Source organism: Eretmochelys imbricata, chromosome 7 (assembly GCF_965152235.1).
Source record: "Eretmochelys imbricata isolate rEreImb1 chromosome 7, rEreImb1.hap1, whole genome shotgun sequence".
In the NCBI taxonomy this organism is placed as follows: domain Eukaryota; kingdom Metazoa; phylum Chordata; order Testudines; family Cheloniidae; genus Eretmochelys; species Eretmochelys imbricata.
Genome location: NC_135578.1, coordinates 32,242,815 through 32,266,798, shown reverse-complemented (window position 1 = coordinate 32,266,798; position 23,984 = coordinate 32,242,815). Strand labels below are relative to the sequence as shown.

The 23,984-nt window shown below is 50.0% G+C and overlaps 1 protein-coding gene across 8 annotated transcripts; it reads left to right on the top strand.

Moving 5' to 3' along the window:
• The first annotated feature begins 207 nt into the window (after positions 1–207).
• LOC144267383 (uncharacterized) lies at positions 208–22,989 on the top strand. 8 transcript variants are annotated; one of them, XM_077821319.1, is made up of 7 exons: positions 13,045–13,192; positions 15,667–16,667; positions 18,060–18,191; positions 18,741–18,811; positions 18,900–18,990; positions 19,720–21,363; positions 21,859–22,989. In XM_077821319.1, exon 2 carries the CDS (start codon positions 15,725–15,727, stop codon positions 16,646–16,648), a length of 924 nt encoding a protein of 307 aa, XP_077677445.1. In that variant the 5' UTR covers positions 13,045–13,192; positions 15,667–15,724; the 3' UTR covers positions 16,649–16,667; positions 18,060–18,191; positions 18,741–18,811; positions 18,900–18,990; positions 19,720–21,363; positions 21,859–22,989. The 8 variants fall into 8 exon arrangements, 7 of the variants coding, with proteins under 7 accessions (XP_077677441.1, XP_077677440.1, XP_077677445.1 ...); XM_077821318.1 differs by having other exon boundaries at positions 18,741–18,990; positions 19,720–19,953; positions 21,224–21,363; XM_077821316.1 differs by having other exon boundaries at positions 18,741–18,990; positions 19,720–19,953; positions 21,219–21,363.
• The last annotated feature ends 995 nt before the right edge of the window (positions 22,990–23,984 follow it).

The window sequence follows — 23,984 nt, the reverse complement described above, 5'->3', positions numbered from 1 at the left end:
GCTCTCCCTCACAGGCTGCCAGCCATCTCCTAAGAGTCCAGTGCATTCGAGACGCCAGCCTTTATATTCGTGACGCCAGCCTCAGTTTCGATTTATCCTAAACCAGACCTTTGCTCAGAAAAGTCTGGCTCAGCTGGAAGACACGTGTTTGGAATTTCCTGCTTTGTGGGCAAGCCCAAGAGCTTCCTCCTATCTGGCTGGAGACAGAACATGCAGCGTCCCCTGGCCAGTTCCCTAAGTCCTTTCACTTTTCTGCAGGCAGTTGGTTCCTCATTCCTGCCTACGGGGACCAGATAGTAAGTATGAACGGGGCATGGGGGTGGGAGGTAATAGGCACCTATATAAGACAAAGCCCAGAATATCGGGACTGTCCCTATAAAATTGGGACATCTGGTCACCCTATTCCTGCCCATGATTGCCCCTGTCCCCAGGTCTGTTCAGAGCTTCCTCACCACCCTGCTGGCCTGGCAGCCAGTCCCAGGTCTCAAGGCCACACTAGGGGAGAAGACAAGTCCTCAAGCTTTAAATATCCTCCTGGGGCATATCCTCAGATAGTGCAAATCTGCAGATCCTTCCAAGCCAAAGGAGGGAAGGCTCATGCGGGATTTGCACCAGCGAGGATCTGTCCCATGGCGGATACTTTCCCTTCAAGATATATTGTTACTATTTAGCAGTAAAAAGTGACAGTGAGGTCTAGTTGCTTAAACACAGGTCTGGGAGGCAGGATGCCTGGGTTCCTTTGCTGGTTCTAATGTATGTAGTAGGGGGAGGGGCAGTTTAGCGGTTAGAACAATGGGCATAGGCAGCGGGTATAATAGGCCAGAGGAGGCTAAGCCTCCCCTGGCGCAGCTGCCGCCGCCCCACCACTGGACGCCTGGGCCATGATGGGCCCGCCTCTGCTCTGCAGCAAGGGCTGGGCAGGGGGGGCCTTCCAGGGGAGGGGAGTGGAGGCGAGGATGGATGCTGTGCGGGGTGGGGGGGCCTCGTGTGGGGGAGGAGAGGAGGGATGTGGAGAGTGCGAGCAGCAGGGACCTCAGGGGAAGAGGGTGTGTGGAGGAGAGGAGGGACACAGGGAGCGGCGGGTGGTAGGGGCCTTATGGAGGAGGAATGTGGTGAGTGGTGGCAGGAGGGGACGAGCAGGAAGGGGGAGATGGTGGGGCAGAGCTGGGGTGGAGGATGGGCATGGTCATGGGTAGAAGAGGCGGGGCAAGGAGCTAGCTTCCCCCAGGGGAAGCTTCACCCACCACCCATGGCAGTGGGGACTGGGAATCAGAATTCCCTGGCAACCCTAGACAGCGGCCAGCTGTCCACAAAGGAGTCCAAGGACTCAGCGGATGCTGCCCAGAGGAACTCTGCCCAGAGATGTGAGGCAACAAGAGAACGGAAATAGGCCCTCTGCAATATCTTTGGGGACCATTTTGTGTTAAGTCTATGATTGGTTTATGTATGATTGCACTCTACTCCTTGGGGGTGGGTTACAGCCCCTACAGGGACTACAGACAGTGGGGGGTGATTAAGGTGAATCACTGAGGGCAGGTCTACACTTAAAACACTGCAGCTACACTGCTGTAACGCTTCAGTGAAGATGTTACTTAGGCTGAGAAGAGGGATTCTACCATCAGTGTAGGAAATCCACCTCCCCGAGAGGCAGTAGCTATGTTGATGGGAGAATTCTCCTGTTGACTTAGTGCTATCTACACCAGAGGTTAGGTCGGTTGAACTGCTTCGCTCAGGGATGTGAATTTTTCACACCCGGGAGTGACATAGTTATACTGACCTGATTTCCAGGTGTAGACCTGGCCTAAAGATAAACAACTCGAGTGAGGTATGACCCCTGGAGGGGTTTGCATATACTGGCTCAAGCTGGGCTTTCCAGAGACTGGGAGACAAAGGAAAAGGCTTTTGGTATAAAAGGATGACCTTGAACTGACACTAGGCCTTCTTTCTGATCCAGCGATTGGCCAGGACCTTATATCCAAGGGCCCTCAACCCCGGAGGAGGGGCTAGAAAGATTTTGGGTTACTAGGGCCCTGTGAGACTGATAGGTGATTCCTGGTGCGTTCAGCATGTGTTTAAATTTTTTTATTGGTTGTATATGTTTTCTCTGTAACGCTTTTACCTTAAGAATAAATGTGCCCAGTGGTGAGCTGGAGCCGGTTCGCACCAGTTCGCTAGAACCTGTTGTTAAATTATAAGCCCTTTTAGAACCGGTTGTTCCGCAAGGGACAACCGGTTCTAAAAGGGCTTCTAAATTTAACCGGCCAAAAGTGGCACCTTAGGCGCCAACTCCACGGGTGCTCCAGCCCTGGAGCACCCAAGGGGAAAATTTGGTGGGTACAGAGCACCCACCGGCAGCTCCCCACCCCACCCCAGGCCCCAGCTCACCTCACCTCCGCTCCGCCTCCTCCCCGCTCTACTTCTCCACCCCCCCTCCCCCGGCTTCCCGCGAATCAGCTGTTCGTGCGGGAAGCAGACCCAGGGAGGTGGAGGTGAGCTCGGGTGTGGGGGGGCGTGAGGAGGGCCGCCCACGCCGCAGAAGATAACCCCCGGGGGGGGCGCGCAGGGGAACCGCTCCCTGCCCCAGCTCACCTCCGCCACCCTCGGCCTGAATGGGAAGCTGCGGCCTGCTTCTCAGCCCTCCCCGGCTTCCCGCCGAACAGCTGATTCGCGGGAAGCCGGAGGGGAGGGGGCGTGGAGAAGCAGAGTGGGCCGGTGGGTTCAGGGGCGGAGGTGAGCCGGGGCCGGGTGGGGAGCTGCCAGTGGGGGCTCTGCACCCACCAATTTTCCCCGTGGGTGCTCGAGCCCCGAAGCACCCAGGGAGTCGGCGCCTAAGGCCCCATTTTTGATGTGATCAATGGGGGGAGCGTCCTCTCCCCCTGCTCCCCCCTAGCTACGTTCCCCCGCCCCTAGGAGCCAGAGGGACCTGCCGGATGCTTCTTGGGAGCTGCCCCAGGTAAGCACCGCCGGGACTCCCCACCTTGCCCCCTGGCAGGTGCCTCTGGCTCTTAGGGGTGGGGTGGGCACCCACTACGGTGGTCCACGAGACCCTCCTGCCCAGTTCTGGGGGCAGTCAGGGGACAGGGGAGGGGGGTGGATGGGGCAGGGGTCCTGGGGGGCGGGCATCAAGGAATTCGGGGGGGTTGGATGAGGCAGGAATCCCGGGGGGAGGGGGTGGGCAACGACCCCCTCATAGGGTGAGGAGGGAACCCGTTGTTAAGATTTTGGCAGCTCATCACTGAATGCGCCTGCTTAGAAAGAGTTATGCGGTCATTTGTAACTGCTGGCAATAGACTGTTCATAACCCTCAGAGAGAGAGCAAAGCCCAAGGACTGGGCTTTCGGCAGACTGGCTTGCTGGGGATATCACAGTGTGAGGCAGGGACCAGTGCAGCTGTAAAAGAAATCCTGGTCAGAAGGGAGAGAGAAACGCGGGTCTCTACCCAACAAAGGCAATGGCTGGGAGCTAGAAAACTTAAGTGGGTGACCTTGAGAAGCCATGGAGAGGGAATACAGATCCAGTCACCCTGCAACTGTGATAGGCCCCACAGTCAAGCTCCTTCTCCTGCGTTGTAGAGGGTCAAATTGGCCAGTGCCAGGAAGAGAAGAAGCTGTCGTGGGTGGGACCCTGAGAGGAAGCAGCAAGGCAGGGCTCTTTGGGCACAGAGCCCACTGGAGGGGCAGACTTGGGGATTTCAAAGCAAGGTAACTAGCAGCTGTTGTTAGTTTCTACTGCATTCCGGGAAACAGGACTTTGTGTGCATTCTTTGTGAATAGATGAGATTACACCTAGGAATAGACCTACCTCATCTCACTGATTTCTCCTACTAATGGAAGCAGCCCTGCAAGGCCCCAGGTAATGGCTAATTCCTTGGGCCAGAGGGGCAACACTACACTCAAGACTTTGAGGCACTCAGATACCATGGTAATGGGGGCCATCTAATTACCTAATACAGGTATTGCCCAGGGTACACATTAACCCTTGGCTCTAGGGTGAAAGAGGTCATAGGAGTGGCACTCACACTGCAACTGACTATAACCAACCAATACTGGAGGAGAGTTAAATACCTGTGGGTTTATGAGTTTATCGTACATACCACTTTCAAGCTGTTCCCATCCACCCACAGGCACCCTAACTTTTGCTGATATCCTTATCAGATTTTTATTGGTGTTTCTGGTAAAGAGATGCAGCAGGCCCTCATCACTACCAGGAACTGAGGGAGATTTAGTTAATCATTGATTGGCACCAACCGTGTCTAGGGACCTCTCCTCCCTCTACACCTTATCTCTGGTAATCTCAGCCATAAATTCAGCTGCCATCTCTATGTGGACGGCTCTCACAGATACTGCTCTGCTCCAGACCTGACTCCTGTCCAAACTGAAATCTTGCCCTGTCTCTCTGACATCTCCTCATTGATGTCTAGCTGTCGACTCAACCTCAACATGACTAAAACAGAGCTCCTAATCTTCCTCCCCCAGCCCACCCCGCTACCTTCTTTCTTGAGCACTGAGGACAACACCACCATCCTGCTGGTCATTTAGGCCTGTAACGTGGACATCATCTTCAACTTGGACCACTTTCTAAGGCCTCATATCCAGTCTATGGCTAAATCTTGCAGACTCTTTCTGCATAACATCTCTTAGATACAGCCTGTCTAAACTGCTCATCCAGGCTCTCATCCCATGTCTTAATTACTACAATATCCGTCTCTCTCGCACTGACATACATAGACGCCGACTCTGTAGGTGCTCTGGGGCTGGAGCACCCACAGGGAAAAATTGGTGGGTGCTCTGCACCCACTGGCAGCCAAGCTCCATGCCCTGTCCCAGCCTACCCCATCTCCGCCTCCACCTCCTCCCATGAGCGCTGCATCCCCGCTTCTCCTTCCAGTGCTTGCCGCCGTGAAACAGCTGTTTTGTGGTGTAACAAGCTCTGGGAGGGAGTAGGGAGGAGCGGGAATGCGGCCCGCTCAGGGGAGGAGGCAGGGAAGAGGCAGAGCCAGGGTGGGGATTTGGGGAAGGAGTCCAATAGGGGCAGGGAGGGGGCGGAGTTGGGGCAGGGACTTTGGGGAAGGGGTTGGAATGGAGGTGGGGCAGGGACAGGAGATGGCGGGCAGAGGTGGAGGCGGGGCAGGGAGGGATCGAGCACTCACCCGCACCAGGAGAAGTTGGCGCCTATGCTGACCTATGCAATCTTGCCCCACTCATATCCATTCAGAATACCACAGCTGCAAAGATTATTTTCCTATCCCATCACATCTGTCAAGTCTTTCCTCTCTTTGCATCCCTTCATGGGCCTCCTGTTCTTTATCTTATTAAACATAAGCTGGTTGCTTTCACTTTGAAGGCCCTTCCTGACCTAACCCCACTTTACCTATCATCTCTCATTCAGTAGTACTGAAAGGTTGACTCCCACCTCTGACTGTCCCAGGATGCACCCTTCATCACCCACTTGTTAAATTTTCAACTAAGCACCTTCATACTTTCTCCAATGCTGCCCCTCAGGGTTGGGAGGAACTCCTGGCAAATACCCTCAGAGCTACCTCGTTATCTGTTGTGCTCCTGTACTAGATATGGACTGGTCTCAGCCCCTGCTTATACACACCAGATGTGTTCATCATAAGATCCTTGAATGCTCTGCTGGGTATAGCTAAATTTTAGCTTTAAATAAGGTATTTTACACTCAGTGCCACCTAGTGGGAGAACAATATAATACAGTTTAGCATCCCATTACAGCTCCCCCTTTAAAGTTCCACTTTCCTACATTTACAATATTTACACTATCATATTGTTTTTGAAATTCAGTATGTATCAGTCTTTTAAGTGTCTCTTAGTCATACTGGTTTTCTAGTTACACAACCTGAATATATAACAGCGTGGTCTTCTGGCTGTCCATTAGCTACAACAACTGGCTGTGGTTAGTTTGGAATCCTTGAATCTTCTTCTGCATCTGCCATCCGTGGAGTGTTCTCTGTTGATTGTTCATTCTGAGGAACAAACTGTAGATGTTGATGGTTTCTGTTGCATTCTCCACTGCCAGGCTTGATTACATATGGTCTGGACACTGAATTATTTTTCTTTACAACACATGGAGTTGTCCTTCCTTTTTCTCCATCCAGTTGGACATGAACATAGTCACCAGGTTATAGACCTGTTAGTTCTCTAAATGAGTGACATTTGTTGTAAAAGTGTTCATAAGGGCTTTAAGCATCTGTATCCGATTTGGCTACTCTCGTCATGTCTGGTCACTTTGGAGAGAGGCTCTTTTCCAAAGTTGGAACAGTAGTTCTGAATTGTCTTCCCATCAGGAATTGTCCTGGACTATATCCAATAGCTGCTATTGGTGTTGATCGGTAACTCAGAAGAGTGAGGACTAGATCTTCCTGCTGTAGGATTTTCTTGGCTGTCTGTACCACTGTCGCAGCCTCTCCATTCACTTGTGGGTAATGTGGGCTGCTAGTAATATGATCAAAATCATACTTCATTTGGAATGATCTAAATGCTGCTGCAGTGAATTGTGATCCATCCTCCATCACTAGTTGTTCTGGAATACTGAAATGAGCAGAAGTGCTCTTCAGTTTCTCAGTAACACTGAGACATGTTATGTCTTTCAAGTACATTATTTCTATGTACCTGGAAAAATAGTCCACTATGGCTAGGAAATAATTAATTCTAAATTTGCATAAATCTGCAGCTTGTCTCTTCCATGGTCTCTCTGGTAGGGATGCTTGTACACTGTATGGCTGAGAATTGTCTCTTAAGTTGATTTGTACTGGATCTCCTTTCAAATGTCCAATGTCATCAAGTCCTCCATCAAGGTCTTCCACCTTTCACACTAGGCCCACAATGGCTGCCACACTGTGGCTGAAAAGGTTGCTGGTCTTTGATCCTTTGATCCACATGCACTCTGAATGCATAGTTTTTGTCTTTGTAAGTTGTTTCTGTGGTGAACTGGCCCAATGCAATTCAAAATACCTCCAGGGGTAGTCAGAGCTGTGTCAGAGTTAAGCACTGGGTGGGGTTGAAGGTGATTGTAAGTCACTTCTGAGATGACTATGACGTCAGCTCCTGAGTCCATTTTAAAGTCAATAGACTTGCCATGAATACTCAGCTTCACTCTCCAGCTAGGTTCTATTTCATCACAAGAGGTGGATCTCAGAAACAATGGCTCTTGGTTGTCTGTAATATGAATCAACTCCCTGACTGCTTTGGTGCGACTAACAGCTGCAAAATGTTCATATTTCATGCATGTATTACACCAGTGGTTCTCAAACTTTTGTACTAGTGACCCCTTTCACATAGCAAGCCTCTGAGTGCGACCCCCCCATAATAAATTTAAAGCACTTTTTATATATTTAACACCATTATAAATGCTGGAAGCAAAGCAGGTGGAGTGGAGGCTGACAGCTTGCAACCCTCGGGTATAACCTCAGTGACCCCCTGAGGGGTCTGGACCCCCAGTTTGAGAACCCCTGTATTACACCATGTGCCTCTGGCTGGACATGTATAAACTCTTTGGATATGACTTTTTTCACACCTTATGTACGTAGGCTGGAATTTGTCCCTCTTAGACTATGGTGCAGCTGCGCTGCTGTAGAGCTGCTAGTGCAGATGCTCTAAGTCAATGGGAGAGAGCTCTTCTATCAACTTATTTACTTCAGCCCCCGTGAGCGGTGAAGCTCTCCCACTGACATAGCTCTGTCCACAGCAGTGCTTAGGTTGGTGTAACTTACCTCGCTCTGGGGGGGTGGCTTATTCACACCCCTGAGTGACATAATTTATACTGATGTAAGCTGTAGTGTGTACATAGCCTTAGCCTGGGAGTTTTCTCTTCTCACCTAGGTGGTTTTATGATACTAACTTTTAACGCTCAAGTGTCTGTTTACAGTTTCTAAGCTAGTTTCAGGTTTTTCAGGTAGTCAAGTTGCTCTAGGTTTTGCTGTTTCACCAGTTCAGACTATTTTGCAATTTGAAGAGCTGTGTGTGGGGTTAGATCTATTTTTAATTCCTGTAAAGGTTTTTGCCTGTTAACCCAATAGCCAGCCTGTCTCTAATATTTTCATGTTTTGCATTCCCAAAATCACAGTTTTCAGCCACTGTATGCAGAGCTCTTTTAAACGATTCAGCATTTTTTTCTGGTTCTTGAATTCTCTGATGGAAACATGCTCTTTCTTAAACCACATTTTAAAAGGATTTAAAGATATGCTCTGCTTGCTTCCCTATAGCATAAAATATAAATGATACCTGTACATCTCCAGTTTCTTTGTGCAGCTTGGTAGCAATGCAAAATCTTGCAAAATATTGTTTTCAGTGTGTCCATTCTTAATGTTTGTCAAAGTTGAAGTTCTCTGGGGCATTGAAGAGTGGCATGCTGTTGAGATCCTACAACCTTTGTTGCTTTGTCCCTTCTGTTTGCAACCTTTGTTGCTGTTTTCCTTCTGTTTCTGTTCTCAGTTTACTTCTGACACCATGTCATGTTTTTCTGTACCAGATATGGACTGGTCACAGAGCTGGTTTATACACACCAGATATGTTCATCGTGAGATCCTTTAATGGTCTGGCAACTATACCTAAGGTTCGCTTTAAATCAGGTGTTTATGCACAGTGCCACCTAGTGGCAAAACGGTATAATACAGTTTAGCATTCCATTCCATTATCACAGGTTTCAGAGTAACAGCCGTGTTAGTCTGTATTCGCAAAAAGAAAAGGAGTACTTGTGGCACCTTAGAGACTAACCAATTTATTTGAGCATGAGCTTTCGTGAGCTACAGCTCACTTCATCAGATGCATACCGTGGAAACTGCAGCAGACTTTATATATACACAGAGAATATGAAACAATACCTCCTCCCACCCCACTGTCCTGCTGGTAATAGCTTATCTAAAGTAATCTTCAGGTTAGGCCATTTCCAGCACAAATCCAGGTTTTCTCACCCTCCACCCCCCCACACAAATTCACTCTCCTGCTGGTGATAGCCCATCCAAAGTGACAACTCTTTACACAATGTGCATGATAATGAAGTTAGGCCATTTCCTGCACAAATCCAGGTTCTCTCACTCCCTCACCCCCCTCCAAAAACCCACCCCCATACACACACAAACTCACTCTCCTGCTGGTAATAGCTCATCCAAACTGACCACTCTCCAAGTTTAAATCCAAGTTAAACCAGAACATCTGGGGGGGGGGGTAGGAAAAAACAAGAGGAAATAGGCTACCTTGCATAATGACTTAGCCACTCCCAGTCTCTATTTAAGCCTAAATTAATAGTATCCAATTTGCAAATGAATTCCAATTCAGCAGTTTCTCGCTGGAGTCTGGATTTGAAGTTTTTTTGTTTTAAGATAGCGACCTTCATGTCTGTGATTGCGTGACCAGAGAGATTGAAGTGTTCTCCGACTGGTTTATGAATGTTATAATTCTTGACATCTGATTTGTGTCCATTTATTCTTTTACGTAGAGACTGTCCAGTTTGACCAATGTACATGGCAGAGGGGCATTGCTGGCACATGATGGCATAAATCACATTGGTGGATGTGCAGGTGAACGAGCCTCTGATAGTGTGGCTGATGTTATTAGGCCCTGTGATGGTGTCCCCTGAATAGATATGTGGGCACAATTGGCAACGGGCTTTGTTGCAAGGATAAGTTCCTGGGTTAGTGGTTCTGTTGTGTGGTATGTGGTTGTTGGTGAGTATTTGCTTCAGGTTGCGGGGCTGTCTGTAGGCAAGGACTGGCCTGTCTCCCAAGATTTGTGAGAGTGTTGGGTCATCCTTTAGGATAGGTTGTAGATCCTTAATAATGCGTTGGAGGGGTTTTAGTTGGGGGCTGAAGGTGACGGCTAGTGGCGTTCTGTTATTTTCTTTGTTAGGCCTGTCCTGTAGTAGGTAACTTCTGGGAACTCTTCTGGCTCTATCAATCTGTTTCTTTACTTCCGCAGGTGGGTATTGTAGTTGTAAGAAAGCTTGACAGAGATCTTGTAGGTGTTTGTCTCTATTATCCTATTTCAAAACCTTCCTTAAAATTCTCTTCTACTGTGAGTCCTACAGAAAACTTGGCAATGGTTAGGCTGCTATTCTGTGGTCTCAACACACCATCATGCTGACTGGTATTGTTTCATTGTTTCCTTGTACTCCCCCTGTCTGTCTGTATCTATTGGTTGTACTCCCCTGTCTGTCTCCATCTTATAGTCTCTCGAATTAGATAAGTTCATAGAGGATAGATCCATCAATGGCTATTAGCTAAAATGATCAAGGATGCAACCCCATGCTCTGGGTGTCCTAAGCCTCCAACTGCCAGAAGGGGAGTGTATGACGGGGGATGGATCTCTCTGTAATTGCCCTATTTGTTCATTCACTTTGAAGTATCTGACATTGGCTACTGTCAGAAGACCGGATACTGGCCAAATGGGGACCATTGGTCTGACCCAGTATGGCTGTTCTTATGTTCTTTATACTGAGGTTGTCAGCTCTCTGGGGCAGGAACTGTCTCTTAGTTCTGTGTTTTTACAGCGCCTAGCACAGGTCCTGCTGAGGTCCTGGTCCAAGATTGGGCCTCCTTGGTGCTATAAAACTACGACTACTACTAGTAATAATAATAATAATAGTAAGTAATAGGCAGAGATGCTATAGCCTTGATTAAGCAGGACTCTGGTGTAACTGGGTGCACAGCTATATCATTAGCTTCTGGGAGTGGTGGTGATGTGTGGGTGATTTGCAGTGAAGGATTTGTGTGATGGGGACACCCATCCTGCTGGGAACTAGGCTGAGGCCCAGCAACTCCTAGTGGTGCTGTGATATATTTAACACCCCTGTTGCCATGGGTCAGTGACTCAGCTCAGGCTGCTGTTGAGTGGTGACATATTTCACACCACCCTGACTCTGCATTGTTACATATTTGACATGGGGCACAGAGAAGAGGTGACATTCAAACTCCTGGTCTCATCTTCCTCAGCTTTCCCCATATTTTGCGCTGTAGGGCTATGAGCCAATGACTTATTTCATGTCATGTAGGCAACACGTGCTGATATATTTCATGCTGGGGTGCCACAGGTCAGTGACTTATTTTACACACCCCTGATGCTCTGTGGTGACTTATTTCATGTGGTGATGCCATGGGCCAGTGATTTATTTCACACCCTGTTGATGCTGCAAAGCACATAGTCTGTGTTCCAGGTCTGTGTGCCCATGACTTATTTCATCCCAAGTGGGCACCATGCCAACAGGATGTTATGGCATATTTCGCTCCACATCATCCCCAACAGCTCCCCCTCCACCCTGAAACTCCATTGTGTAGGGATGGGCAGGGAGACTAAAGTGTGTGCTCGTGAGAAAGAGGGAGAGAAAAATAGTCCTTTGATCACATGACCCAGGTAACATGGCGCTGCACTGGGAGGACTCGGACACTTAAGGGCAGAAAGTGACGGACTTCTGGTTTGGAGCAGAAGTAGCTGGTGGGGGCGTGTTGTGAGGAGGAGGCAAGACGCCAGTTCTGGGGCTTCCCCGGTGAGTGAATGAGAAGTGGCCCCTCCCCCCCCGTTCAGGTGGGGGCAGCCGTCAGTGGGGGAGGGGAGAGCCCCCCGGGGCAGGAGAGGAGAACGGGGCTGTGGGGTGCTGGCGGGGTGGCTGGAGCAGGAAGGGATGGAGCTGGGGAGCAGCCAGCAGATGAATTTGGGGGAGGGGTGTCGAACTACCAGAGGGCAAAGGGGGGGGGGAGGGGCCGCTTAAGTGTCTAATCCTAGACACATATCAACACTTAAAGGGCTTTACTAACACTAATCCTTCATTATACACGGCCCAGGTCCTGGTTTTCAGGAGTCAGGCATATCTGAGTGCTGTTGTGAGGGAAGCTGAGAGGCTAGTTATTTTTTTAGGGTCACAGGTTAACACCAGACCTGTGGTTACTTGAAAGATCATATGTTCAGCTATAGGCATCTTTTAATTGGGGGCCGCCATATTTGGGACACGTGACAACGTGGATACTGAAGTTGTCTCTGTGTCCCACCACCAGGAGGCACCTTTCCTCGCTTTGCTGCTTGAACTGAGGCTGCTAATAAAAGTGGTGGTGGTTTTGTGGCTGCCTGTCCAGTGGGAGTGGGACTGAGAATTAAGTTGTATCCTGTGGGGCCACTGAACGAGTGTCAGATGGAAAACAGTTTGACACTGGCCACTGCCAGAGACGGGATATTGGAGCTGGTCCAGTCTGGCAGTAACTATTCCTATATTCAGCCACTCCTGACATGGGTCATATTTGAAATCCGTGCACTAAAGGTGGAATAATCTGAGCCGGTTTGTGTCTCTCCCCTGCCCTCCCCCCCTTGCTCCTAGAGACAGACTGGAGCTCCTAAGCTAAAGGTGAAAGGCTTCATACCCCATTCCTGCTCTTCTGAGACATCCTTGCTTCACCACTGGTGTGTGTTTATGTTGGAAACCATCCTTGTTGTATGCCAGTGTCTGCTATCAGACAGCGGTATCTCCCCTCTTCCTGGAGTAGAGACAAGCTAAGCAACCCCTCATCCTTGCTTGTTTGTGCTGTTTCTCACTAGAATAATTGTATCCTCAAGCAGGTCCTGAGCCTAGTCTGCTACTAGCCATCGAGCAGGGCCATGTGCTGTGAGACCTCCACCCAAAGGGCAGGTTATGCTTTGGTAACTTTTCCTAACACCTGAAGCCACCTGCCTTGCCAAACTCTTCAGCAGCTATGTCTAGGCTGGTGGCAGTGAGCTGGGCGGAGTAGGGAGGCTAGACCCAGCAGCTGAGCCAGGTCTCCTTGGGGCAGGGGATCTGCCCGGCACAAAACGTGGCCCCAAACTCTGTTCTAGTCTGGGAGGAGGACGGCCTCTCTCTTGCTGCTTCCTGATCCTAGGAGGCAAAGACGGCGCCACCATGCGGCTTTATCAGGAATGGGAGGGGAGGGGGGACCGCGATCAAATGATTACGCGATGGTCCCGCCGTCTCTGGAGTAGTGTTTTTTTCCCTCCGCCTCGCCATAGTTTTTGGCAGCGTGATGGTGATCACGTGTCTGTCATCACGTGTCCCAAATATGGCGGCGCCCTAATCACTTCCGCGCTTGGAGTTGGACTTCCCGGGGGTGACCGGAAGTGAGCACCGCCATCTTGTTTCTGTGGCTTTGCGGGAACAGCTGGACTCCGTCGGGCGCTGCGCTGCTTTAGGTCTCCTGGCCCTTCCGCCCTCCTCCGCGGTGAGTCCCAGGCGAACGGGACGGGAAGGAGCCCGAGGGATCACGGCCCCGGGCTGGCTTGTGCTCAGTGCGCATGCGGGGATGGTATCCGCGGGAAACACGGGGGGCGATACCGTTGAGGGACGTTGGGGAGCACCGTGGACTGAGGAGGGGCAGAGTCCCTTGGCCCTATGAAGACCCCGAGTGGCCTGGTCACGAGGCTTAAGGGTTTCCTGCCTGTCCCTCAAGTTCACAGTCCCCTGCTTCGAGCCACGCCCCCCTCCCTGCCCAGGGCACCAGGCTCCTCCTCTGTAGCCCTCGTTCCTGCCCCACTGGAGGTGGGGAGATCACTGCAGGTGGCGAAGGCGTCTGAGATCCTGCCTGGCTTCTCCATTTCTCTAGTACCCATCGCCGTGCTGAGTTTTCCCCAGTGGAGGAGGTGCAGATTGTGTGTCTGGGCTGCATGCTGCCAAAGCTAAGCAGCTACGGGTTTACTACAGGTTTCGCTCTAGTTGCTAGCCTGTGTAGGCCATCCACTTCCATAAGCAACTGTGAAAATAGCCACAGGATTCCCAGTCCAGCTTTGTTCTGTCAGCCCCACGCAGGCAGCTGGGTTTTCTGCTGATCACTGTAGTACATTCATGGTGTTATAAGGTATTAGGTAAAGTGCCATACATTTATGATCTACCAATCAGACACATCTCCTGCTGTTGAGAGCTTGGTTGGGGAGAGCTTGGAGAGCACAAATCAGACACATCCCTACCCCAGGAGAGCTTGATCTAGGAGAGCATAGCGAGCACAAATTGAGACCATCCTCACCCCTAGAGAGATTGGTATTAGGGCTATCAAGCAATTAAAAAAATTAATTGCAACTAATAGCACGATTAATCGTGCTGTTAAACAACAATAGAATACCATTTATTTTAAATATTTTTGGATGTTTACTACATTTTCAAATATATTTTAGTTACAACACAGAATACAAAGTGTACAGTGCTCACTTTATATTTTTATTACAAATATTTGCACTGTAAAAAACAAATTTTATTTAATTCACCTCATACAAGTACTGTGTATTGCAATTTCTTTATCATGAAAGTTGGAGTTATAAATGTAAAATTATGTAAAAAAACTGCATTCAAAAACAAAACAGTGTGAAAGTTTAGAGCCCACAAGTCCACTCAGTCCTACTTCTTGTTCAGCCAATCACTCAGACAAACAAGGTTGGTTACAATTTGCAGGAGATAATGCTGCCTGCTTCTTGTTTACAATGTCATCTGAAAGTGAGAACAGGCATTCGCATGGCACGGTTATAGCTGGTGTTGCAAGATATTTATGTGCCAGATGTGCTAAAGATTCATATGGCCCTTCATGCTTCAACCACCATTCCAGAGGACATGCTTCCATGCTGATGTTGGGTTCTGCTTGTTAACTATCCAGAGCAGTGTGGCCTAACGCACATTCATTTGCGTCATCTGAGTCAGATGCCACCAGCAGAAGGTTAATTTTCCTTTTTGGTGGTTTGGGTTCTGTAGTTTCTGCATTAGAACGTTGCTCTTTTAAGACTTCTGAAAGCATGCTCCACACCTCATCCCTCTCAGATTTTGGATGGCAGTTCAGATTCTTAAACCTTGGGTCGAGTGCAGTAGCTATTTTTAGAAATCTCACATTGGTACCTTCTTTGCATTTTGTGAAATCTGCTGTGAAAGTGTTCTTAAAATGAATATGTGCTTGGTCATCATCCGAGACTGCTATAACATGAAATACATGCAGAATGCAGGTAAAACTGAGCAGGAGACACACAATCTCCCCCCAAGAAGTACAGTCGCAAATTTAATTACTTAGTTATTTTTTTTAACGAGCATGGAAGCATGTCCTCTGGAATGGTGGCTGAAGCATGGAAGGGGCATGCAAGGTATTTACATGTCAGATATGCTAAACATTTGTAACACCTTTCAGGTGACATTGTATTATAAGAAGCAGGCAACATTATTTCCCATCAATGTAAACAAACTTGTTTGTCTTAGCGATTGGCAGAATAAGAAGTAGGACTGAGTGGACTTGTAGGCTCTAAAGTTTTACATTGTTTTGTTTGAGTGCGGTTATGTATCCAAAAAAAAAAAAAATCTGCATTTGTAAGTTACACGTTCACGATAAAGAGATTGCACTTCAGTACTTGTATGAGGTGAACTGAAAAATACTATTTCTTTTATCATTTTTACAGTGTGTATATTTGTAATAAAAAATAATATTAAGTGAGCACTATGCACTTTGTATTCTATGTTGTAATTGAAATCAATTTTGAAAATGTAAAAAAAATCCAAAAATATTTAATACATTTCAATTGGTATTCTATTGTGGTAAGTGCGATTAATCGCGATTAATTTTTTTGAGTTAACTCATGCAACATTAACTGCGATTGACCGCCCTACTTGGTATCACTGTGATAGCTTGAACGTAAGCAGGAAATAACTCTTCTCCCCTCTGTCTCTCAGTGGAGTTTGCGTGGGTGATTCCTGAGAGCATTGCAGGCTGGAAGTGCAGGCTCCCGCCATGGTGAAGATCTTCGTGGGTGGGGTCTCCCCTTCTGTCACAGTGGATGAGCTGAAGAAGCTCTTTGAGCAGTATGGACAGGTGAATGAGTGTGACATCCTGAAAAATTTCGCCTTTGTGCACATGGAGAAGGAGGACGAGGCCCACAAGGCCATCAGCGAGCTGCACAAGCAGGAGTTCTACGGGGCCCACCTGACGGTGGAGTATGCCACCTCCAAGATCCGTAACGCCACCAAGATCTATGTGGGCAATGTGTCCAGCAAGGCCACGACAGCACAGATCAAGGAGCTCTTTGAGAAGTTTGGCAAGGTGGTGGAGTGCGACATTGTAAAGAACTATGCCTTTGTCCACATGGCCAAGGAGAGGGAAGCCATGGATGCCATCTTGAACCTCAACGACATGCCTCTGGAGGACCAGAAGATCTTTGTAACGCTGTCCAAGAGCAACAACTCGCTCAAGACAACCAAGGTGACCTCTGTGCCACCTCCAACCCCCCCCAGCTACTACTTTCCCAGGGGGCGCATCCCCCCGCCACCACCTCCGTATACCCACTATGCGCCCCGATCTTGGTATGACCGGGAATATTACGACCGCTATGCCTATGAGCTCTACGACCGGGCGATGACTGCCAGGACAGCATACGAGAGGGCCCTGCCACCTCCGCCCTCTACCCCCACCGCATACAGAGAGAGGAGCCCTGTGGGCAGGCGGACGACCGCTGTGGTGGCCCAATATACTGATCCCTACGCTGCCGCCCAGACATACAGCCAAGTGTACAACCAAACGGGTTATGCAGCAGTGGCGGCTGCAGCCGCAGCAGCAGCTACCTACTCCCAGTACACCATGGGTGCCACCTACAGTGCAGGGGAGTACTATGAGAAATACAGCAACGGCTATGCCACTCAGTATGCCCAGACGTACTAATCTGACTGGGCTCATAGTAGTAAGTGACCAGAGATCTTAGCTTCGGTGGGGGGCGGCGGCATGGGGTGGAGAGTAACTAGCCCTAGAACTCCTTATTGGCACAGTTTTTTATGGGGTAAGGGAGCGCCACTCCTCCCTAAAGTAGCTCTCTGATGCCATCCACAGTGGATGGAGATTACCATGCCTCCTGAAAGGCGGTAAATAGGCTCCTATGAACTAGAGAACCTTTTGTGTGTGTGTGTTTATATATATATATATATAAATATATATAAAGATAGCCTAGATTTCCTTTGAAGGTCAAGTAGCGCTGGCGAGAAGTGAGTTTGCCTGCCTGCCTCCCTCCCTCCCTCCCCATTAAGATATTAACCTGCTTTCTTTTTCCTTCAGTCTTTTCAATGCTCCCACTTTCCGAGGTTTGTTAGGTTGCATCTTTTCTCTACTTTCCCCCCTCATCCCCTTTCCCTCCTGGTTTCCTTTCCTCATGTTTTGGTTTGGTTCGGTCTCTAAGAAAATAATCCCAGTTTGGAAGATCTGTCGCCCACTGTGACGAACTGGCCCCCTGCAATTCTGCACTGAAGGCCAAGGCAGTTCTACTCATAATTCAGCGCTGATCCTTTCTTGATTTCCTTCCCATCTCATCAGTTTTAACTGTTGTAACTTGCAGTGCTCTTTTTTCATTTTTTGCTGGCTAATTCGTCGGCACGGTCTTCCCGTGTTATGCATTGCGGAGCGGAGTTTTGAAATGTGTGTCTCTAGATCCGTAGCTAGGACTGGAGGGTGGGAGGGGTGCCTTGTTCTGTTTCTGTACCTCAATATGACAGAAGGAAGTGGATTTTTTTGGTGCATCCAAAGTCTCTGTCCGTGTCACGGCTTCTTTTTCCCTTTTCATTTTTTTACATTGATGATTAAACAGCTTGTACAGAACTTCCCAGCGTCTCGTCGTCAAATCAGCTGCTGCGTCGCTTTAACTGTGCCCAACCCTCTGTGCGGCTCTTCTTTTTCTGCCTCCCTCCTCTGTGCCTGGCATATGGCAAAACTGACACCCCAATTTCGCTTGACCGTATCGCGCTGCGTGTTCCACCGCAGTTGCCTCAGTTAATGGAGCGACCCTCTTCCCTTCCCGTCTCCATGTGCCCTCCCCACAGCGAGTGCCTTGTTAGCAACCCCACAGGCTGCCTGGGTTTCCCTCCTGCCTTCTGGCCGCAGCATTCCTTTGCTCTAACTTAGCCAGGGCATCTGTAACTCTGACCTACTGCAAGCCCCTTATCTGTTTATTCCTGTTGTTGACGCCAACTCCCCCCCCCCCCCCCCCCCACCCACACACATTTGTTTAGACCTCACTTGTCAGGTATCTAACATTGTAACCCTTTCTCCCCCACCCCATTGATTTTTTTTTTTTCTCCATACACAGCCCGGTGCTCGGAGGCGTAAGGGGGAAAGGGATCTCGGCTGCAAAGGTGCAGGCAGAGCTGATTCAAGACAGCGCAATGCCTTTAACCACCACCCTGCTGAAGGAAGCGTGAAGCCTCCACTACAAGCTTGAGTGAATATACCACTCCCCTTGTCCCCTACCTGCGCTTCTTCCTCTTTTGGTGCTCTTGGGTTAACCATTCAGCAGTCCAGAGGGCACCCTCTGGTGAGAGCGCAAGGCTAGCAGGACTCATGGGTTCTATTTCTAGCCACTCCCTTCCCCTCCCTGTGCCTCGGTTTTCCCACAGCAGAGATTGTGTTTAAATCTTTGAGTAAGCACTACATGTGCAAAGAGATCTTGGCTTCTTGCTGGGGATGCTTCCTCCACCCATCTAAAGCGCTCCACCCCACCCCAACCCCACCCCTTGTGATGTACTCTGGCTAGTTCATGTTCCTGCCCTTACTGGGTTTGAAGATCTAGGGACAGACCCACTCCTTAGCACATGCATGTCTCAGCCTGGGGATCGCTTTGGTCATTCCAGATCCCCCTGCATGCATCCGCTTAGGGCTAGCACACGCTGCTTCCATTTGCTTTTTAGTAGCTGTCTTCAGTTGCCAGAGATAATGGCATAGGAATCCATTGTGCTACTGAATAGTCAGCTTGAGCTGCTTTCTCTCCTAGGAGCAGACTCTGGGCAGAACATGGTCACCGGCTGGGGCCAGGAATTGCACCCCCCATTGGTACAGCATTGGGTAATGCCTTCTATTGATGTGGGATACAGAACTAGGTGGACCACTGGTGTGTGAGAGAAGTGATAGAGAGACCCTTTCATTCCCCCAGCAGCACATCTGGGAGGTGAAGTGGGAGCATCAGAAAAAAACAGTCGACAGGGTAAACGTCTCCCTCTGGCATCTGTCCATGGCAGACTGAGGTAAGGCAGAAAGACCTTCCTGATGAGTGTTTGAGCCTGTGTTTATTGGAGATGATGTTGTGAGCAGGGGAGTGGGGTACAGGGGGGAATGGTGTAGTGGTTAGAGCAGGGAGAGTCTACCACTATAAGCTTGTAGACAGATCACTTCCTCTCCCTGTGTCAGTTTCCCCATGTGTGACTGAGGGAGCCTTTCAGTGCCTGGAGAGCCTCTAATGGAAAGGGCTGTATACGCATCATTGCCATTTAGCCCAGGCTCAAAGGTCAGACTGCTTCCATCCCCTGACCAAGCGGGGGTGGGATGATGTGTCCCAAGAACAGGATTTGGAGGAGCCCACAGCTCACGGGAAGCCGCTCTGAGCGTCCAATCAGAACTGTCTGGATCTGGCTGTGGGGGAGCATTAGGGAGCAAGTCTTAGTTCCATAACCATCCAAAGAGGGGGCACGGTATCTGCTTTCAGCACGGTTCATGGACAGACATTTGTCAGCCTGACTTCTGAGCCATCCTGTTGGGACTGTCAAGTCTGCTGACTCCCCAGAGTCTTTGGAGCTGGCAACCATGCACCATCCGAGCTCTGTGTTTAAATCTGTGCATTCTATGCTGAAGGCCAGCTGTTAACCCAAGCCCCTCCAGGCCAATGGGAAACCAAAGGGCAGGGTGCAAAGCCCCTAGATCCTTTTAGAAACTCAGGAAGGAGGGGCTAGTGAATCTAACTCCCCCGTCTATTCTAGATTGACCCTATCCCAAAGAGACCTTACATCAAGGTAACCCCCAGACCAGGAACTCTTTTGGCCTCAGATGACATGTCAGGGGAAGAGCAGGATTTCTGGAGGACCCACCAAGCATCCTGCTAGCAGAGGTGAAAGATGACTTGAGGGATTCCCTGAAGATCTCCCAGTCTCTTCTCTCTAACCACTGTGAGCCTTAAACACCCATGGGGACTCCAACCTGAGATGAAGCAGGAGGTAAGCGCTTTTCTCCCCCCTTCCCTTTCACTCACACTCCAAGAGGAAGGAATAGTCGTGTGCTTCTATCACAGACAGCACAAGATCTGGGTTCTGGTCCCTGGTTCTGGCACTGTCCTCCGGGCAAGTCTGTGGATCTCCTCTATAAAAGGGGGAAGGGTTGATTCAAGTTTGGTTAAGATCTCCACTGGCTGATGCTGAGTCAAGTAGTATTAGAAATCCCTGCCGCGGAGAGGTTATGTTCTGAAAACATGTACCACCTGCCTTACTGTGGTAATCTAGTTTAGGTCTTTATATGGTTCCCATAGTGACTTGATCACTGTCTGCAGCCGGGGTGGAGATTTGAGAGTAGAGCAGTCTTTAATCTCACAGACAAAGGCAGAACAAGAGCCAATCGGTGGACGTTGAAACGAGACAAATTCAGACTGGAAATAAGACAGATTTTTAACCCCGAGAGGAATTAGCCAGTGAACATAGGGACGTTGTGGATTCTCCATCACTTGGAGTCTTTAAGTCAAGACTGGCTCTCTTTCCTAAACCTGCACTGTACCTCACACGAATTACAGGAGTGATGCAGGAAAAGGGATTCTCTGACCTATAGTATGCAGGAGGTGAACCTTGATGATCAGAATGGGCCGTTCTGGTCTTCAAAGCAGTGAATCATTTCCGCAGTATGTGAGCATCTCAGTTTTGAATAGATTTATCTTCCCAACACCTCTGTGAGGCAGGGCAACGCTGTTCTCCCCATTTTACAGATGGGGAAACTGAGGCACAAAGCAACTAAATGACTCGGCCAAGTTCACGCAGACAGACTGGCAGAGCAGGGACTCAAACCCAGGTCTCCTGACTCCCAGTCCTGCACCTGAGCGTTAAGATCATTCTTCATCTTCTAAGTTACGTAACATTAGGGTTGCCTGCTTGAAGAAATACAGACCCTTGGCTCTGGTTAGGTGGCCCTACTAGTGCCATGAGCCCAGGCTCAGTGTGGGGTGAATGCAGCCTAAGGTGAACATACAGATCTAGGGCAGCTGACAGTTCCCAGCTTCAATTCCTTGGCACTACTGCATCAAAATGGGTGCGCTCTCCTCTTCCTCATCAACCTGAACAGGAAGGGGCAGATTGAGGTACACCCAGGCCTTTGGCACAACAGACCACCCACAACATGATCCGTGTGTGGAACGGCTTGGCGACGACGAGAACTGAAAGGAAGCCTGGAGCTGGGGAGCCTCCAGCTGAAATTCTCTTCTCTTCTTACTCTCTCCTAGAGCAGAGCGGATTGGGCCTTCTCTCTCTCTCTCTGTCTCTCTCTCTTTCCCTCCCAGCCCAACTCCACCATCCCTTGTTCTCCGAAAGCAGCGAGCTCCATCCCCGCCACAGTGCTCTGGATGCTGTCGGAAGGCTCCCTGCTCGGTGAGATTCTCCACACCTCCTGGCTGCTGGGTAACGGGCGACGGGCGCAAACTCAGCCTTGGCCCAGCTCTGCCCGGGGAGATCTGCATGGAGCTAGGAGTTGGGAGAGGTCTTTCCCTGTGATCACGACTGGTGCTTGGGGTGGGATTGATCTTTCAAGGTGTTGAGAACTCTCATCACCTGGTGGGTGGGATGCCGGCTTGTAAGGCTGGCATGCTTTCTCCATCTAGGGGTGTTGGGACAGGAGGGAATTCTCTGGCGTAAAGATCCAGGTTGTCCCAATTTCCTTCTGGGTGATAAAATTCTTCCTGCAGCCTTTGGTTTGGGTGAGACTGGTGGGGGCAGCCTTGCATCTTCGCTCTATACCAAGGCAGCTCAGATTTGGCGGGGCCTCTTCTCTGCCTCAGAAAGATCTCTAAACCGCTGCTTCTAGGTGGGAGTCACCTTGCTTCCTTGTCTAACCCGGGGCCTTGACCAACACCACACCTTCCACAGCTTCCCTCCTTGATCCCTGCCCCCTGACATGGGGGGGGTCCCGCATCAGAGATGGGGCCAACAGAGCTCGTGTGTGGGACGAGAACGGAGGCGTGTCTACCACCGGGTACCTTCAGCAGTAGTCTCGACTCCTTATTGCAATTGGCTCCAGCAGAGAAGAATGGAGTGCGGGGACTGCAGGCTCCTCTGCATTGGATGAGCATGGCGAGCTGCTCCTGAGGCTGGTAGGTGTGTGTGTGGAGGCCAAGGGCGGGGTAGAAGGCTAGAGCTCAGTGCTTTGTGGGTTGGAGCAGTGGAATACGTTAACTTCCTAGGAGGCCCTGAGCAGCAGTAACTATAAAGCCTCCCTCCTTTAGAGATCTGGGTTAAACTTGACCACAGGAGCTACATGAGACGGGTTGAGTTTGTTTTGCTGCTCCCCAATGAACTAACCCCCCCCACCCCCCCCGGATGGCCAGATAGCTAGTGTCAGCTCAGGAGAAGCCCAGGATGGACTGGTGGAGGTGGAGGGTGGTGCTACAGGACATGATTGGGGGCCATTGGCTGCTGCGTGAGAGAGGAGTCTGGGATGGGTATTGAGGGGGGTCAGCAGAGCCGGGAGAGGAAGCCAGGGGACTGTGTGTCAGGATTGAGAAGGACCTTGACAGAACTGTGTAGCGGGGGAGTCAGGCTGGGATAGCTGGGCGGCTGTGGGTTGGGATTAAGGAGCATTGGCAGAGCTGGGGCGGGGTGGGGGCTTGAAGTGGAGCCCAGCCTGGGATAGCATCAGGGCTGTGGGCCAGGACTGAGGCGCATCAGCAGAGCTGTGTGTGGACCCAGAACTGGATTGCCTGCCAGTTCTGTGTAGCTGGTGCTAAGCTGCTGTGACATTTCACATTGGAACTCCATCAGCACTAGGGGCAGCCCCCTCTGCAGAACCCTAGCATCTCTGAAAGCAGTTGGTTTCTGCTGTATCAGTGACCATTGGCTACCTGGCTCCAGCCCTCATCCGAGGCCCAAACTGCACTTGAGTGAAATTTGTCGCCCTGGCATAGGGCTCTGGGGTTGGTGGGTGGCACCTGGTACAGCATCACACAGGTAGGGGCTGTAGGGGCAACGCTTGGGACTAATAAACATCCTTGTTTTCAGTAGCATTTGGGCTGGCGGCTGATTATTTCGTGTCTACCTCGGTCCGTGGTTCTCTGCTAGTCACTGAAGAGGGCCAGCTGGCTTTGCTAATGGGCTCCTCTCTGAGGAGTCACAGACCCTGAAATCTTCCTCCCAGCTGATCTCATGATGCAGGAGACACCATCCCTCACCTCCCTCTCTTCTCTGTCCATAGAGCTGCTTCTGTGGTGGGATAATGGCCCAGTGGTGAGGATGCTTGGGAGACCTGGGTTTAATTCCCAGCTCTGCCACAGACTCCTGGTTTCACCTTGGGCAGGCCACTCTGTCTTGGTTTTCACCATCTGGACAATGGGGATAATAGCTCAACACTGCCTCATGATGGGGAGGAGGAAAAAGAGGTGAGGCTTCAAGGCACCAAATAAAGGCAATCCCTGGCTCTTATGAGCAGATCTCAGAGCACTTTACAAAGCAGGTCAGAATCATGCCCCCCCCCCCCCCCATTCAGGGGAACTCTGAAGCACAGAGTGGAAACGTGACTTGTCCATGGTCATCCAGCAGGCCAGTGGCAGAGCCCCACTCTCCTGAGTCCTAGTCCGGTGCATGATCCCCTGGGCCACACAGGCTCTCCTAATGGGGACCAGATAAGTACCTTAGATGGTCAGAAGTACAGAACAGTTGGTGTTAGAGGGCCACCTACCCCAGAGCAAGGAGAAGGGGAATCCTATATAATGGGAAAGGCTACTTCTGAAGCTAGACTGACTCCGCCTCCCACTTCTTCCAGTAGCCTTTTCTTCCTTCCCCTGGAAACATGGAGCACAGTTCCCAGGCTATGGGTGTGGTCATAGGATGGGGATCTCCCAAATGATTGATAGTCAGTGCCCTCCTAGGTACTATTTCCTAGAACATTGTTTACTCTGCTTGCCAGTAGCCTCGCTCCTATGAGGAAAGTGAAAGAGTCAAGTGTTTTGTTTTTAATTTTCCATTGTCTGGCATTCAGTCTCACAGTCCTTTATCAGTGC

What these genes read in the sequence shown, in the direction of transcription:
- LOC144267383 (XM_077821315.1), top strand. Translation starts at nt 15,725, where the DNA reads ATGGTGAAGATCTTCGTGGGTGGGGTCTCCCCTTCTGTCACAGTGGAT.